The 18,616-nt window shown below is 39.8% G+C and overlaps 1 protein-coding gene across 13 annotated transcripts in view; it reads right to left on the bottom strand.

Annotated features, from left to right (window-relative positions):
• Positions 1–18,616, bottom strand: part of FMNL2 (formin like 2) — a 311,765-nt gene that overhangs the window by 62,960 nt on the left and 230,189 nt on the right. For all 13 annotated transcript variants that reach the window (XM_086718606.1, XM_025933206.2, XM_086718614.1 and 10 more), the window contains 2 exons: positions 4,650–4,758; positions 452–528 (listed from right to left, as the gene is read on the bottom strand). In XM_086718606.1, coding sequence (XP_086574732.1) covers positions 452–528; positions 4,650–4,758 — 186 coding nt within the window. The remainder of the gene's footprint in view (positions 1–451; positions 529–4,649; positions 4,759–18,616) is intronic.

Genomic DNA, 18,616 nt, shown 5'->3' with positions numbered 1-18,616 from the left:
TTCTTTTTTTGTCTGGTAATAAAAACTACATATGTAAAGGCTGCCAAGTAAAGTGTAGACAAGGAAGAGTGGTTGCAGTTAGCTTTCAGCAGTAAGTGGTGTAGCTAAGTCTGTATGGAGTCTCTCCTGGCCCTAGTTCTAACAACCAGGCAAACTCATGCTCTCTACCAGATCTGGCGAAATTTGCAAGGATGCTAAAAACCGGGGCTAGAAAGAAGTGAAAGCTTGAAGAGAACAGTGAAGGGGTAATGTCTCCAGGTGCTCAACTCCACCACATGTACAACTGTAACTTCGCTGAGAAGAAAATTCTACACAGCCAAGGAGTGTACTGGCAATCTTAATCCAAAGAGGTACATTTGAAAGTTTCCAAACTCTAACCTGGCTAGATGTTGACCAGCCCTCTGCTTCCGTTAGGTAGATTTATACTTGAACAATTACAAAGTAAGCTTACCTTGGATTCTTGTTGTTCAAGCTCAGTGCGATCTCATTGACAGCATGTGGATGAGACATGACCATGTTGAAACCATACTGAAATTAATGTGAAATAGAGCATTAGAGAGAGTCAGCTTAGGGGGAACTGTCCATAGTGATTTAAAAAAAATAAGGAGAACTTGAAAATTCTACCTAAGGTAATTTATAGCATCACAAATGCATTTATGTTTCTAGCACAACAGTGCCTGAATGTATTTCTCTATGAAAAATTTTAGGAATCATGCTATTATCAAGAGACCATATTCTCATTCTTTATGACTGAACTATGTGTTTCCCTTTATTAAAATGCTGAAAAGGCTCCAGTCCAGTGATTCTCAATCTGGCTGCTCATCAAGATCATGTGGAAGAGGAAGAGTAAAAAACAAAACAAAATAAAGCAAAAAAACATAACACTGATTTTCCAGGATACACCTCAGGTCAATATACTTTGGCAGGCAAGAATTTTACCACTGAACCACCAATGCAATATACTTTGAATCTCAAGGATCTGAACATTTTTTAAGCTGACTTCTCTATGCGGTCAGGATTGACAACCACTGCTTCTCATCCCTTCTCTGGGCAATGGCTATCAGGACCAAAGCCTAGGAAGACCTGTCTTATCCTGAGGCATGTTAATTAAAGGAAGTAACAAGTTCAACAACAGGCTCCAGAATCACTCTTGGTTCTGCTGATTTGAGGAATCATTCCTTCTCCTCCAAGCTCCCTCTCAGTTCGTGACTTTATTTCTCATTACCCAGAGAAAATATAAGGCATCAGAAAAAAAAAATCTTCTAAAAGCTCCCAACCCAATATCCATCCACCCACAGATCCACCACTTGCCCCTCACCTTTTCCTGAAGAGGAACCCTCCTGGGCTCCAATCCAAGGCCACTCCCTCCAGGTAAGTCTTTGATACCCTTCCCAAGAAGAGCCTAGGCTCCAGCAATTCTCCCAGCCCTCATCATTATTTCTCCCTGATTCCTTAGCATAAAAACTCAATTTAAATGGTAACAACAGCAAAATCCCTCTTGACCCTACAACCTGTGTCTACCTGCTGCCTTGTTTCTCTGCTAACATGATGGCATAACTCCAAGCACTCATGGTCTCCTCCTACTGACGTCTCTTGCAATCACTTTAAGTTTTTATGTATTTATTTTGAGAGAGAGAGAGAGAGAGAGAGTGGGAGGGGCAGATAGAGAGGGAGGGAGAGAGAATCCCAAGCAAGCTCCACACTGTCAGCGTGGAGCTCGATGTGGGGTTGGAACCCACAAATCACAAGATCATAACCTAAACCTAAGTTGGACACTTACCAACTGAGGCACCCAGGCACCCTGCAATCACTTTAATCAGGCATATCATCCCCACCTCTCCAATGAAACTGTTCATCCCAGAAATGCCAATGACCCACACTTTGCCAAGCCCATGGCCAATTCTCAGGCCTCATCTTGACACAGTAGCAGCATTAGTCACAGCTGAGCACTCTTTTCTCCTTCAAACTTCCTCTACTTGGCTCCTACCTCCCTGTCTACTCCTCAGTCTCTCTAGTTTTTCCTCATGTCTCTGACATTTAAACAGAATGCCTCAGGGTTCATATTTTGGATCTCTTTGCTTCTCTATCTACCCCTGTTGATCTCATGCACTCCCCTGGCTTTAAACACCATCAATTAAATCCCAAATTTTTAACTCCAGCTCAGACTTCTGCCTTGAATTCCAGATTGACATATCCAACCACTTACTTAAGATCTCTATGTGGATGACTACAGACATTTTTATTATTATTATTCTTTATTTACTTTTGAGAGATAGCGAGACAGAGCATGAGTTGGGGAGGAACAGAGAGAGAGGGAGACACAGAATCTGAAGTGGGATCCAGGCTCTGAGCTGTCAGCACAGAGCCTGACAAGAGGCTTGAACTCAAGAACCACAAGATCATGACCTGAGCCAAAGTTGGACACTTAACCGACTGAGCCACCCAAGTGCCCCGACTACAGACATCTTAAAGGTAACATCCCTGAAACTTCGTTCTTAATCTAGTCTCCCAAATCCTGTAGCCTCCCCCATCTTAGTAAGGGCCCAAGACAAACACTTCAAGGCCACCCTCCACTCCTTACCACATATCCAAGTTGACGTTACCATGAAAAGAAAACCAGAATCCGGCCACCTGTCATCATCTTTGCTCCTATAATCCTGGCCCATACCACCATCAACACTCACCTAAAACTAATGCAGCAACCTTCTAAATGGTCTACCTCCTTTCGTCTTTGGCCCCCAAGGTCAATCCTAAACACAGAAGCTAGAATGCCATGCTAAAATCAAGTATCAGATCATGTCACATTTTCCCTCAGAACTGTTCAATAGCTTTCCACTCACAGTAAAGACTGTATCCTTTCACTGGCTTATAAAGCCCTCCACAGTCAGGACCCCATGTTAACTTCAGATTTCATCTACCTCTATTCTCCTTCTTACTTATTCTGATGCAGCCAATCTGGCCTCCTTCTTGGGCTTCGATATTCAGATGCAGCCAACCTGGCCTCCTTCTTGGGCTTCGAGCACATCAGGCTTATTCCTGCCCCATGGCCTTTGCAGTCATCCTTTTTGCTACCTAAATCTTCTTTCCCTAAAATCTCTCACCTTGTTTCCTTCTTCAAACTGCTACTGTGAAAAATTGCTACTTCTCCAGGACACTTTCCCAGTTGGCCTCATTAAAACTGAACACACACTTTCATCACTTCCCATTCTTATTTCCTGACTAGTTTTTTCACAGTATTAGTAACATTGCTCTGGAGCCCGTCTCCCTGGATTTAAATCTGATTCTACCACTTGCTGGCTAATTAAGTAAAACTTAATTTCTCTGTGTCTCAGTTTCCTTATCAGTAAAATGGGGATAGTAGTATTACTACTGTCATAGGACTGTTATAAGCTTTAGATTAAGTACCAGGCTTAAAAGCACTGGTCCTCTTAGGAAACACTCTAAGTGTGAGCTTTCGTTTCATCTCATCATCATTACTATTATTTCCAACACTGCGTGTTTTACCATTTATCACCTGTCACCCCTTTCATTAGAAAGTAAGTTCCCTGGGGCATTTATTCCCTCTGCCCAGAAGAGGGTTTCTCTGGCAATGCTCAAAAAATATTGACTGACAGAAAAAATAAAATGCACGTTCTCCCTCTTCAATTCAGCACCCTTATGTTGGGCTTGAATTCTGATACCTTCGACCTACATGTTTACCTTCCACTTCTGCCTAGACCCACCTTTAGCATCCCTACCCATGGATATCAAATCCTATTTTTATATTTGAATTACGTTTCTCTGATTCTTACTCCTGGTTCCACTTACCTAACTTAAACCCTATCGGGCGCCAACTTCTACTTTGTTAAAGTTAATCCAATTCACACGTTAAGCTGTCTCTCTCCCTGTTATGTTGGGGATAACTTGCATCACCATCACCTGGAGGAGGATCTGCCCTTTCAACAAGAATCCTCCAGGTACTTCTTCTAAAGATTAAGAACCACTAAGCCCAACAGACAGTAACTGCAACTTCTCACCTTTTTACCATATAACCCTTTGAGGACCACTGACCAATGTTAAGAGTCTATTCACTCCTAATGTTTTTTTTTTTTAAATTTTTTATGTGTATTTATTTATTTGGAGAGAAAGAGACAGAGAGAGAGTACATGCACACACAAGCAGAGGAAGGGAAGAGGGAGAGAGAACCCCAAGCAGGCTCTGCACTGTCAGCGCACAGCCTTATGTGGGGCTCAAACCCACAAACCATGATTTCGTGACCTGAGCCGAAATCAAGAGTTGGATGCTCAACTGACTGAGCCACCCAAGCATCCCTCACTCCTAACATTCTAAAGTTGGTCCATTATTGCCCACAATCAGCGGCTTATTCTGTCATAAGTGGTCACAAACATTCACCAACTCATCTAAACAAGTTTATGACCGTAGGAGGAAAACATCTTCCCTCCAAGTACATCATAAAGGATAAATGCTAACTAAAATATAAAGGCAGTGAGTTAAATCTTGAGCATTAAAATGAACCAGACCCTTTTTTAAGTTGAATTGCATTAAATCCTGACATTTATTTCAAAGAGAAATACAAAGAAACCAGAGAGGACAAGATCTGAATCTGACAGATTTTTCAGATTTTTTAAAGAATCAGAACACAAACATACCTGGTAATTCATGATGGCACGTAAACACATGATACAGACATGCACGTCGTCTTTCTTACTCACTAATCTTGAATTTTTCAGGGTTCTTCTGCTTGGCAAAGTATTATATCTACAAATAAAAAGGGAAACTTCCATGAAACTACAGGTTACCTTCTTAGCACAGACACAGCCACTTAAAAAATGGAAAGCGTTCTCTATCTTTATCTGCACCTAAGTGAGGATTACAGGCTGAAACCACCACCACAAATCCATCACCACAAAGCTATTTCCGGGGACTGCAAAGCCTACACTTTTCTGTGTACTGGTCACCATCGCATCAAGCCAGATACCATGGACAATGAAACTCAACTTCACTCACAGCATATAGCACATCAGATTGCACAGGAGATCCGCCAACAACCCCAGGCTCCCAATCAGGAAGCCAAGCTAGATTCGCAGAGCTGATCTCAAACAGCATGCATGCAGACTGCATTTGCAAACAAGCGAAGGGGTGAAGCCTTAGCTTATACCACCTAGACTGCCAGTCATCTGCCCCCAGTTTAACTGCACCTTCCCATTACTGCTCTCAGGAGTCCCTGTTACAGGAGTTTAAGGCTAGGCAAGGTCACACATTACCAGCTTTGATATCAGCTTGTGATGTTAGACTTTAACTGTACCCAAGACCTTAACAGTATACAAATGCCTCGACAGCCTGATCCCTCACCCAAAGCCCGGTATGGAAGCTGAAGCTTACATGGAAATATGTTGGCATGTCACACGGTGAAGAGGTTTCAATGTTAAAACTCATTCTAGAGATCCTACATTGCTAAGCCTCAGTTCCCCTGTCTAGAGATTCAGCAGAGGCTGCAGGTAGTAAAGAAGTGGCAAGGTAAACACAGTGCTAGCAGACAAGTTAACAACGCCAAGAGCGTCAATGTGAGCTTTTAGTCAGTGCCCCCAAATACAGCTTTCTCTGCAACTCCAAGACCAACATAAAAGCCAATTTCAAAAATTGTCAACTACTCTCCCATAGAGTCAATGACAGAAATGATCTATAAAACATCAGCCCGAGGCCTTCCTTCTTCCTGAACTAATTAAAACATTTAAAGGAAGTTATGATTAACGTTAACTGCTTTCAAAAGTCCCACAGGTGCAGGCTATGAGTTGAACACTGAACCGGCAGGTCTGTCTGAAGCTATCCAGCTGAGCAGCCCTTTTAAGTCACTTTCTATTCAAAAACTATCAAACAGAGGACGATTTTTTTTTTTTCACATAAGCCTACTAATGAGCCAAATAAATTGGTGAAAAGCACTTCAATACGTCAACTTGCCTCCGTATACCTGAATGGATAAAATAGTTTGCTGTTGGAAGTCTTAAGAAGAATGCTTTACTCAAGGGCTTTCCTGCTTTATTCACACTTAGAAATAAAAATGCAGCATGGAAGTTGGCCTAACAATTCACTTCTGAATGCAAAAACAAAGCTAAGGAAACAAATTCAGACTCGCGTGATAGTAAGGACACTTTCAACCTCTAAAATACACTTGCAAAATGTGTCCCTTCACCATAGCCCCAGCCTGAGCATGTCTGCTAACACACTTTATGGAGGTCTCACAGACATTGGTGTCTCTTTAAATAACAGCCATGCAGCCAACCTGACCCAAATGTCTGTGGTCTTCCTGGTCTCTTTCAGAAATTCTTTCCCCTCCTCTTTCTGAATTTATTTTAACCTGTTTTGCATTTCTTTATTGGTGTCACCTGTCAAGTATATCATAGCTGATGAGAGAGACGGTTGGCATTTTTAATTGAATGCAGTGGCTACCAGAGCACAATGAAGTTATCTGTGATTAAGTTGGAAAAAGAAAAAAGGTGACTTTCAAGGGAATCAAACATCCTTTACTAAATTATATTTACGTGCAGCAATGACTACAGGAGATTCACTGGCCAAAGCAAGGGACTCTTTAAGGATGATGGACAGGTCAGTGTGTGTTTCTGTATCACTTCCATATACATTTTAATGGTTCTGCCAAGTAGACCAAACATACACCAATAATGGTGTTTCCTAAGAGATGTAAAGCAACATAGCAAGTTCCTTCCTTTTACTTATTGATCCAGTTCTTCAGCTTCAGGATTGTAATAGAACTCTAACGACTGAATATGTCTTTGTCGTTACTTGTATTGGTAGAAACTAGCAAAAACAGATTAATTATAATATTCTAATTACAAAGTTAACACAAAAGGCTTCTATTCATTGTAGTAGGTAGGTAATCTCAAATACACATTCTGGATCAATATTTAAAACGTATTTAATGTAAACAGTACATAAATACTTATCAATACTTAAGGAGCTTAAAAATATGTCAATAAGTAAAAACGTGTATCTGATTTGTTGATATTCTGTGTTTAAAAAATAGAGATTAGCTCTTTTCTAAAATATATGGCACTTGATCTACAATTTATTTTTCTCCCGTTTTGGGTTTATAGAAAACTAAAGAATTAAAGACAACATTTGAACCTGTTGTGTTTAAAATCACTGCATCACTGTGTTTTTTAAAAATCACCAGTACAACCACTAACCAAAACAATCAGCACTGAAAGCTGAGAGAGATCCACGCTATCATTTATTCCAATCTTCCCTGATACAGCTAAGAAAACTCAAGCCCAAAGAAACTACAACCACACAGCAAGTAAAAATCAAGAGACGAGACTTTAAGTGTCCTCACAGAGATGCAGGGCAGTGTCATTTTACAAGTTACAACTCATGGACAATCTGTCGGGTTATCATATGAAAAAGCTACTGCCTACAGCCATCTGTGCTGGCAAGTTCTTTGTCAAACGTTCATATCAGTCATCCTGACAGCACTGGGTCCATACAGGCATCATCTACCCCACTCCCAGTAATTATTTCTCCAAGCAGGACTAAGGTTCAGTTTGCTAAGAACAGCAGCATCTAGGCATCTTTTTCAGAACACACGGGTCCACGCACTTGGTAAGCAGTTTTCTTTTTAAATCTTTATCCTCTATCACATATCAGAAAAGTGAAGATTTGTTTTAATAGGAAATCTTGCTCTATTTATTTTGGAATTGTTATTCTGAAAGAATTTTCTCCATTAAGTAAATGCACCCCGATAAACGTCACAACTCTTTACCTCTGTAAATACAAAATATTTGTAAATAATTTAGGATCACATTGAATCTCTAAGGCTTGGTGTTAGGGGCTGTGCCATGGGTTCGCATGTACGTTAACCTACTCTCCAACATGCACTTTTTGTGGTATTTGACTACCTATGTAGGTAGAGATTTGGCTCATTTGCCTTAAATATCAACTGAGTTACTTTTTTCTTTTTGGACAGTCTGAAATTCAGCTCCAATGTACAATATTGATAGAATGCCCAAAAAAAACTGTCCCTGTGTAGCTGGTTTTAATAGATCCGTTTAACTGGTTGATGCTAAAATACCAAAAGAGTTAAAAATAACAATTTCTTGGATCCACTTAACCACAACAAGGACACCGGGACAAGGTAAGCAATCTGAAAGTACTGGCCTTGGGGTACTTGGGTGGTTCAGTCAGTTAAGCATCTGACTCTTGATTTCAGCTCAGGTCATGATCTCATGGTTTGTGGGTTTGAGCCCCATGTTGGGCTCTGCGCTGACAGTGCAGAGCCTGCTTGAGATTCTGTCCCTCTCTCTCTGCCCTTCCCCCACTTAGTCTCTCTCTCTCTTTCAAAACACTTTTTAAAAATTTATGAAAGTACTGGGGTGTCTGGATGGCTCAGTTGGCTGAGTGTCTGACTTTGGCTCAGGTCATGATCTCACGGTTTGTGGGTTCAGGCCCACATCGGACTCTGTGCTGACAACTTAGAGCCTGGAGCCTGTTTCCAGTTCTGTGTCTCCCTCTGCCTCTCCCCCGCTCACACTCTGTCTGTGTCTCTCTCGCTCAAAAATAAACTTAAAAAAAATTTTTTTTCATTTATAAATGTACTGGGGTGCCTGCATGGTTCAGTCAGTTGAGTGTCCAACTTTGGTTCGGGTCATGATCTCATGGTTCATGGGTTCAGGCCCTGCATCGGGTTCTGTGTTAACAACTCAGAGCCTAGAGCCTGCTCCTGATTCTATGTCTCCCTCTGCCTCTCCCCCGCTCACACTCTGGTGCGCGCTCTCTCTCTCCCTCTCTCTCTCTCTCAAACATAAACATTAAAAAATTTGTTTTTAAAATTTATAAAAGTACTGGCCTCGATGAAGTAGTACATTTGTTGTGATGAGCACTGGGTATTGTATAGAAATGGTGAATCACGATACTGTACACCTGAAACTAACATTACACTGTATGTTAACTGAAATTTAAACAAAAACTTACAAATAAAATAAGAGTACTGGCCTCTGATATTCTCCACCAGCCACAGGAAACCAAACCAAATCTCTTGTTTGAGCTCCAAAGCTGGTTTTATTAAGCATCTCCTGTTTATGCTAAACTCTACTAAGTGTTAAGGGAAAATGAAAGACAATGAAAGATGCTGCTTTTGCCTTTGAGGGCTCATCACTTAGTTTAGGATGCAACAGATGAGTATATTGTCAGCCCCTGTATGAAGTGCTCCACCCCCAGCCCACCATTCTGTCACATGCACACCACAATGCATAAAATAGACTCAGCAGTACACACACCTGCGCAGCCCAAGATGGTAGAGTGACGACAGTCCCATCATAAAGGAAAACATTTTTTTCTGCAAAGTATCATACTTAAAATCCCCACAGAGTCAACCTTTTCTCAGTCAAGCCCAATTTGACTGAGTTAATACAGACCTATTCCTGGTAACAGTCTTTAGGCAGATCAGAGGTTTTTTTCAACAGGGCTCTAATTCAAGAAGTAAATCTAAAAGGAATGGACAAATTGTAGGGAAAGCCTCATAAAGGTGACATGACAGTGAACCCAACTGAACAAGAACTATTAACAGTGCAGATGTAAAACATACCCACCTTGTGATCCTTGGATTCATTATTTTTGTTCATATTTTAAGGCTGCATGTTACTTTCCATATAAAGAAGGGGGGAGGGGGAAGCTGCACAAAAGCAAGTACTATGGATGATCTAGGTTTAGATCCCCATAAACACAGAGGGCTAACTAAGGATGTGATCATAATGCCTCTTCCACTTCAATCACCCCACAGAATGTTTCCCAAAAGGTCTCTTAGGTGGAGAGCTGGTCCTGCTCTACCCTCAAAAAGCAAAGTGTAACATTTCTGTGAGAAGCCCAAATTCCGCCACAACACATGTAACAAAACAAGTATCATCAGGGGCGCCTGGGTGGCTCAGTTGGTTAAGCGTCCGACTTCAGCTCACGTCATGACCTCATGGTCCATGGGTTTGAGCCATGTGCTGACAGCTTGGAGCCTGGAGCCTGCTTTGGATTCTATGTCTCCCTCTCTCTCTGCCCCTTCCCCACTCATCCTCTCTCTTTCTCTCTCAAAAATAAACATAAAAAATTTTTTTAATAAAAAAAAAAGTATCATCAGAAAAACTGGGCTTTGAAAAAAATCTTGTTCCCTGGTGCCAAATGTCCACCTGGATGCCAATAAGGCTGAATACAATGATTAACAGTTTCCACAGAAAAAAGGATGAAGGGAACTGATTAGTGCCACGCAAAACTCCACCAAATGTATGAGTTACACCGATTCCCTTAGGCTGAGTTGGAAAATCCCAGCAATAATCAGTTACCAATTAAAAACTCAGGCAGCTTGAAACTAGTCACCACAACCAAACGTTGTATGCACAGGTGCTGGTGCATAATCACGTTGACACACGTCAATAAGATTCCATATACCACAGTTGAAAGAACAGCAGATAAGGGAGCCTGCATCCGGTTCATGCCGAGGGCCTTCGGGCTAAGCCATGTTCACCTTACACAAGCACTGATCACATCTTAGTTTAGCTCTTTGAAAAAACTTTCCACAAAGATCTGAGCTTTACAAGGATTAAATGGGTGAGTCAGCAGGAGATGTAGGTGCTTCTGTGGTAATCTAATAGACTTGGTACATGTACCATTATAGAATTCTACACAGTGAAACCAATTACTACAATATTTCCTTCCTCAAGTTATTACGAAACTTCATATAAAACAGACTCAACAGAGCCAACTGAAGACTATCCCTCTGGTTCACTGTGGTTATATTTAAAAGGCCCCAGTGAGAGGCAGCACTAGTTTTCTCCTGGTTTCCTCCTATGAGCCTTACTCCTGTCTCTAATGATCCCAAATTCTGTCAAGAACGAATGGTATAAGTTCCCTTAACAGAGGCTTAAAATCGGCATCTTCCCTAGTTCTCAAATCTCACAGTAAATACATCAGAGCTTAATCTAGGACAAGGAGGAAGAGGCTTGGAAGGAAGTTCATTTCCATTCTTCCCCCCTGCTGGCTGCCAGGCTGATGGTTTTCCCTGTGATTATGGAGCTCCTGGTTTTCAAGGCTACTGTGGAACTGGGGAGGGGGCCGGGGGGCTTGGTCAGGGTAAGTGAAATGCCACAAAGCCAGCTGCTCCTACCAAGATTGAGTCATTTTTCCTAAATACATGCTCCCCAGATTGCTGCAGGACTAGCTAATTCCTGGAATTCTGGGGGAAAAAATGGTTTCTGGCATATTTAGCCAGTTTCCTCATTGTTTTTATGGATGACTGCATTGAAAGAGTCCTGACTCCCTCATTTTCACTGACATCCATATCAGACATTTAGAGATCATTTTCTGCCCAATGAAGTCATTCTGACTATGTGTCACTATTCCTTCAAGTTAATGGGAGCAGGTCTAATGAGGTCCTAAAACAATCAGGTCTCTCTGGTGACTCTGGACAGCTTCCCGGAGACGTAAGGGTTGGAGAGAACTCCTTCAGATTCCAGAGGAAAAAACAAGGGAATAAACTATTTAATGGAGGGACTGTGAACCAATGCCTGCACCACTGGAGCGCAGTACCTAAATGTAGGCTGTCCTGAGAACCTTTCTTCCCCACTTCAGGCAAGCAGTGCTCTGGGGCTCTGGATGCCTGGATACAAAAGATGATTTCCCAGAGGCAGAAAACAGCTCCCCGTCCAATTTTTGGAGTTCCTACCATTTATAGAACAAAGAAAATGGGAGATGAATATTTAGACATTTTTTTTCGAGGTCTCAAGAATTTTAAGGAAATCCTGTCTTCTGAGAAGTCATTTTGACCAAAACCTTGTAGCAAACTAACACCACCAAATTTCTCAGACCCTTTTCATCAGCTTTGAGAACTGTCTGCTATTCTGTCAAGCACTGAACTCAAACCTAAATGTTACCCTAGCATTTGAAGAAGACACACTGCCTTGGAAAAACTGCCAATTGGAATTCACAAAATTCTGTGAATATGGACAGAAACAGATTACAAAACCGACTTAAGACCAAAACCCAAGAGAACTGACTCTAACCATTTATATTAATTATATGCACCAGTAGTTATATATATGTATACAAAATAAGAAGGTACAAGTCAAAGCTAGTATGAGTAATAAGCATTTAAAAACCAAGCAATTTCTAGATATGTTTTAAGAAACCTATACAAAACATTTCCTGTTTCATACTACGGTGACAACTGCCATCTGAACCACCTACTTCATGCGCAGCAATGAATGTGCTGAGAGGCAGGTGGTGAGCATGTCAACCTGCAGAGCAGTGACAGCAGGTCCCATGGGGAAAGAGGGTATTTGGTTCATTCTATTTATTTTTAAGAAACAGATTTTTTTTTTAAGTTTGTATTTGAGAGACAGTGTGCATGCACAAGTAGGGTAGGGGCAAAAAGACAGAATCCCAAGCAGGCTCCACATGGTCAACACAGAGCCCCGTGTGAGGCTCAAATTCGTGAACCATGAGATCATGACCTGAGCCAAAACCAAGAGTTGGACACTTAACCTACTGAACCACCCAGGCACACCTCCGTGGGGCACATGACTCTTGATCTCAAGGTCTTGAGGTCAAGCCCCACCAACTGAGCCTGCAGGTACCCCAAGAAAGTACTTACTTCAAAAGCCCTTCAGAATGACTGATGAGTGAGCTCCAATCCATTGACTGATACTGTTAAGAATGACCAGGCAAGTAAAACCTGAATTTTTGACTCCAAAAAAAGAATGGCAAGGCCAGCAAAGAAAACCTAGGAAAGTAAGGATCTTGGAATCTGCGTGGCTGCAAGTTAGACACACAGGAATTTTTCTTGCCATACACGTTAGTAGCCTGAATTACATGTTAATGCTTCTTAGACTTCTGGTTGGAGTCATGTTTTGCCACCCTTAAACGACTAGTCATTGTAAGAGTTTAAAAAGGAAGCTATATTAAGTGTGAACTAGTGTCTCATGTTTAAGAATCTAACAAACAAGTTGAACTACATCAAACTAAAAAGCTTCTGCACAGAAAGGAAACAGAGTTAAAAGGTAACCTACAAAATGGAAGAAAATAGTTACAAACCATTAATGCCTAAAACATACAAAGAACTCCACTACTCGATAGCAAAAAACAAAAACAAAAACAAAAAAAAAACCCCAAAACCAATAACCCAATTAAAGAATGGGCAAAGGACTTGAACAGATATTTCTCCAAAGAAGACATACACATGACTGACAGTATCTAAAAAGATGCTCAACATCACCAGTCATCAGGAAAATACAAATCAAAACTACAATGAGATCTCAGTTAACCTCTGTCAGGACAGCTACTATCAAAAAACAAACAAACAAAAAAAAAAACAAGAGATAACATGTGCTGGCAGTGATGTGGAGAAATTAAAGTCTTTATGCACTGTTTGTGGGAATATAAGTTATACAGACACCAAGAAGAACAGTATGGAGTTCTCAAAAAGTTAAAAATAGAACTACCATAAGATCCAGCAACCTCACTTCTGGGTATTTATCCAAGAGAATGGAAATCAAAATCTGCAAGAGATATCTGCACACCTGTATTCATTGCAGCATTATTTATAATAGCCAAGATGTAAAAACAATCTTAATGTCCATCAACAGATGAATACATGAAGAAAAGAAATAGGAATTATGTGACATGATAGAGGTGTTAGCAAATGCTACTGTGGCAATCATATTGCAATATACAAATTTTTCAAATAGTGTTGTACATTTGAAACTTACACATAAAATTTTATCTCAATAAAAAAATATTTCTCTCTCTCTCTCTCTCTCTCTCTCTCTCTCACACACACACACACACACACACACACACATTAAGCCGTGACACACAAAGGATCAGGAACTGTTCCAAGTTAAAGGACACTACAAAGACACAAGTACTAAGCACAATAAATGATCCTCACATTGGATCCTGGACAGGGTTTGGGGAAAAAAAAATGTTATGAAAGACAGTAGGGTAATAGATGAAACTAACAGATTGGACTAAGAAACAGTGTCCATATTAAAACATTCTTATTTTGAGAATTGTACCATGGTTATGTAAGAGAATCCTTGTCTTAGGAAATCTACACTAAAATATTTAGGTGTAAAAGGGCACAATTCTGTAACATGCTTTCAAATGGTTAAAGGTGTGTATGTTTACAAAACAAGTGTGCAAGGAATAAATGGACAAATGTTAATTCTTGAATCCGTATAAAGAGCATAAGACAGATCACTCACTGTACTATTATTACATTTTTTAAACTATATCAAAATAAAAAGTAAAAAAGAAATGTAAGATGTAAGCACATACAATGGAATATTATTTAGTCTTTAAAAAAAAAAAAGGGAAATCCTGCAATGGGCAACAATATGGATGAACCTTGAGGATATCCTGCTAAGTGAAATAAGCCAGTCCCATTAGGAAAGACGCCGTATGAGCCTATTTAAATGAGGTATCTAAGACAGTCATGCTCTTAGAAGCAGAGAACAGAATGGTGGCTGCCTGGGGTTGGGTGGAGGGGTGTACTGGGAATTGTTCATCAATGACAATGAAGTTTCAGTTACACAAGATAAGTTCTAGAAAGCTACTATACATTGTGCCCATAGTTAACAATACTGCATTGTACACTTAAAAATGTTAAGGGGCTAAGGTCTCATGTTAAGTGTTCTTAACAAAATAAAAAAAAATAATAAAAGTGGTATGTTAAAAAAAAAAAGAGGTGATAAGCTTAAGAATGAAGGACACACAGCATGTCTGATAATTCTGGAAGTACAGGGGAAAGAACACTACTTCTGAACAAAAGCTGGATGTGATCAATGCTAGATATGTTCAGAGATCTATCTGCAAAGCACCAAGTACTCAGTCAAGACAAGCTGCTGCTCACCCAGGGATACCTTGAAGTAAGTCGGATCAGAATTTACTGTTTTAACATATACTTACTTCTAGACATGGAGACATATTCTTGTATGTGGGTTGGTGTACATGTCTGTCTCTCCCTGTGACCTTGTATTATCCACAGACAATATATTACTGTGGAACCTTGAATGAGTGTTTCCTGAACTGACCTAAACCAGACTTTCCCAGAGTCTGGCAAAAAAATGTTTTTCGAAAGTCTGTAGACCTTTCTTGCCAACATGTGTGAAGTCTGTAATATCGAAGTCCTAATGGCAACAGGAAAAAGAAAAGGTATATTCTCTCACAAAAAGTATTTTCACACAGTCTAACTATTCAGATACCAAACTAATATCTACCTATAAATAAAGAACAGTAATTAGAACTTCCTTGGAAGCTACGGTAAGGTTTCAACCCAATAGGGCTGCAATGCCAACCGGGTATGTCACACGATTTGACTTAATTTTACTAGTCTTTTATGGTTCCAAGGTCTGGGCTTAATATAACTTTACCAAGATTTGGGGTTTTAGGTTTCCTCACTTACTCTTCAGACATGACATCACTTGGGCATATTTCTTCTATCAATTAACCTCATAAAATATATGATGCTGAAAAAAGTGAAACAAGCACTTTCTGACGGTCTCCACAGCCAAAAGAAACAGAGTGCAAACAGTTGAATCCAGATAGTTCAGAGTGGAGGTGAAAAGAGAAGAGGAAACAGAGGGGAGGGCAGAGGGAGTCAGAAATACCCAAATCTCCTAATGGACCTTTTTAATTAGTTTTTGAAATTTTCTGTTTGCCTAGATTTCCTACAGGACCAGCTGACAAGACAGAACCTATGAATCAAAAGATCTCCATACATGCTTTCCGAACAGAGTAAGTGGGCAAACAGCCTGCCAACCCACTATATGAATGGAGAGCCTTATTTGTCGGAATCTTCTAAGCTTTCATTACATTCTCTCTGACAAAGGTATTTGCCATTGAGTTACTAATTAATTCATATATATCCCTACGTGAAAAGTGTTCAAGGAAACCATCTATCTCCTGTGACCTTTAACTAGAAATATTTCTATGTTTGTTCCAAATCACCCCTGCTTTTCATAAACCTTCAATAGATCATTGCCAATGAGCTAAAATGATAATTCCATACCCTGGCCTTCAAAATATTACATAAACTGCTTCTAAACTGCTTCCAGCCAGACTCATCTATTCATTGTTTCCTAAACAAACCATGTGGTCTTACCACTGAACCACTGCCCATACCACTCTCCCTCCTTCTCCCCTTTCAGAGTCCCTCCTCCAAGTCTTACTCACTGCTCTTTCACATCCAGACCACATCATGAATCTTTCCTAGGTTTTACTGTTCACTCTGGCCTCCATACACTGGTGTTGGTTATACTCATATGACACTTAACATAGGTCAGTGTGCAGGAGCACACACATACACATGTTTTCTCAATCAAATCATAAAGACATCTGACACTGAAGTCAGAAGACTGATTATAAACCCTGGCTCTGTCACTTACTAGGTATGGATAACTTCTCTGAGTCCCAGCTTCCTCATCTGTAAAATCAGGCTAATAGTCCTTGAATACCCTACCCCCAAAATTCATGAAGATTTAATGATGTAAGCATGAAAATGTCCTTTAGTAACCATGAATCTTATACAAATAGTTTATGTATCTTTCTGTATCCTCAGCACTTTGGCAAAGCACCATTCACCTGTTAAGTATGTGGTTAAGTCTTGCTGATGAAGGTCCTGGACCACAGCTGTAGGAAGTTCCTGCGTCATCTTCAAATTTTCCCCTCAACCCTATATGGTTAACATGGACTGTCCGCTCACTATGGAGCCAAGTTCTTTACTATCATAACATGTGAGGGAGGTCCCAGACCCTATCATATGTAACAGAGTACCTGTGAGACAGATCCCCAACAATGCATTGGTCAGATGACTTCCAGATCATAACCTCTTTCAATTGGTCTTCCATTGGAGAAAAGACCCAATGAAGAGGTGGAACAAGTGAGATAAATGTTTCTCATAGTGAAAAACACTTGACAAATCTGCTTGTATGGTGCACCACAAGCTATAGAGCTATCATCAATTTCACTAGCAGGGCCATTAATATCAGCTCCTAGCTGAAAAGCTGAAATGTACATTCTTAATCCAAGTATGTTTTTCTTTATTTACAACTTCAAATAAACAAAGCAATACAAAAACCTGAAACACAGTAACCCAACACCTTCAGTTGTTTCTCTTACAAATTGTGCTGAAAAGTAAAATTGGAAGTCTGTAGTTGCAGATTATGTTTATAAAGTCTGAAAATTTAGAAAGTATTTTATAGATAGTTATATAGATACTGCATTCTGGAACCTTAGATCTTCAGAACAAAAGTCTACCAGGTTAAGGGGTATCTTGAACATTTCTCTTCCCTCAGAAATAACATTCGAGTATTGCCTTTAACGAACATCTCATTTTTTTTCTCCTCCTCCTTTACTCTTTCTTTTTTGCCTTTTTTATCTTACCTTTTATTCTTTACTTTCCTCTCTTTCTCTCCTTCTAAATTCAGTGTTAATGAAAATTTCAAACAGTATCCACTATCTGATGAACAGAGAGAACTCAGGCTTTGAGAACATTTTTTTTTAACCTATTTTTATTTGTAATTTTCCCCCCTTTAAGTTGGACTCTATGGAAATAGATTAGATTTTCCAGTATCTTTCCATATGGAAAGTTTTAATAAATGCAGTCAAGGAGAAGAACTACTTTTAGAACAAAATACAGATTACAACTCTCAATAATGAAGACTATAAAATACTATAAAAAAATCTGAGTTGATTTTGTGTAACTTGAGGGCAGAAGAGGAAAGAGAAAAGAGAATAACTATCATTTTAGAAATTACATCCCTAATTTATATAAACTAGAAAATGAACAGAACACTGTTCTTCTTGTTCTGAATCAAGGTAAAAACTGCTTTAGCTTCTAATTACACAATTAAGAGATCTTTTTTTTTTAATCTAATACTATAATGGTTTAAGAGGTTACATGATTTTCTTCCCCCAACAATTAAAATTGAAGGTAAAGCTCTACTATTGAAATAAAAGAACTTGTAAGAGCTTCAAAGTTTCTTCCAGAACACCTCTTACTTTTCACACAAACTGGTACAGAGTTGGTGTTCCCATATATTTACATAACATCAGGAATACTGCTGTGGACACAAGTATTTACTGCAACAAAGACGAATCAACTACATGGGCCATTGGTCCATGTGTGGAAATAGGTCTGCAGGAACTAGGTAACTCCTTGGACAATAAGGTCTTAGCTCAGTGCCTCATCAACAAAAAGTGTTCAAATAACCACATATGAGATCTCTTCCAGATTCCAACTTTGCTGTTTCTACTAATGATTCTATTTCTCTTCTAATCAATCATACACAAAATTTTCTCTTTACCACTTTGACCACCAAGTCAATTCTGGAACATCTTCATACTTGGCCTTTGCTCTATGTTCTAAGTTCTCAGGTACCTCCTTTAGAGGTCCAAGCATCAGCCATCTGTTCCTCCAATCAACACCCAGTGCATTCACCAGACCCTACGCGCTCAAAAAGTTCAACTACCTCATGTGTTTTCCCATTCTGCTGCCTACCAGATAAAACCCAAACTCCAAAATTCAAGGTTCTTTGTTAGGTGGCGTCTGATTCATAGGTATATA

Source organism: Puma concolor, chromosome C1 (genome assembly GCF_028749965.1).
Source record: "Puma concolor isolate L17-30 chromosome C1, mPumCon1.1.hap2, whole genome shotgun sequence".
Classification (NCBI taxonomy): Eukaryota; Metazoa; Chordata; class Mammalia; order Carnivora; family Felidae; genus Puma; species Puma concolor.
This window is presented reverse-complemented; position numbering and strand designations above follow the sequence as displayed.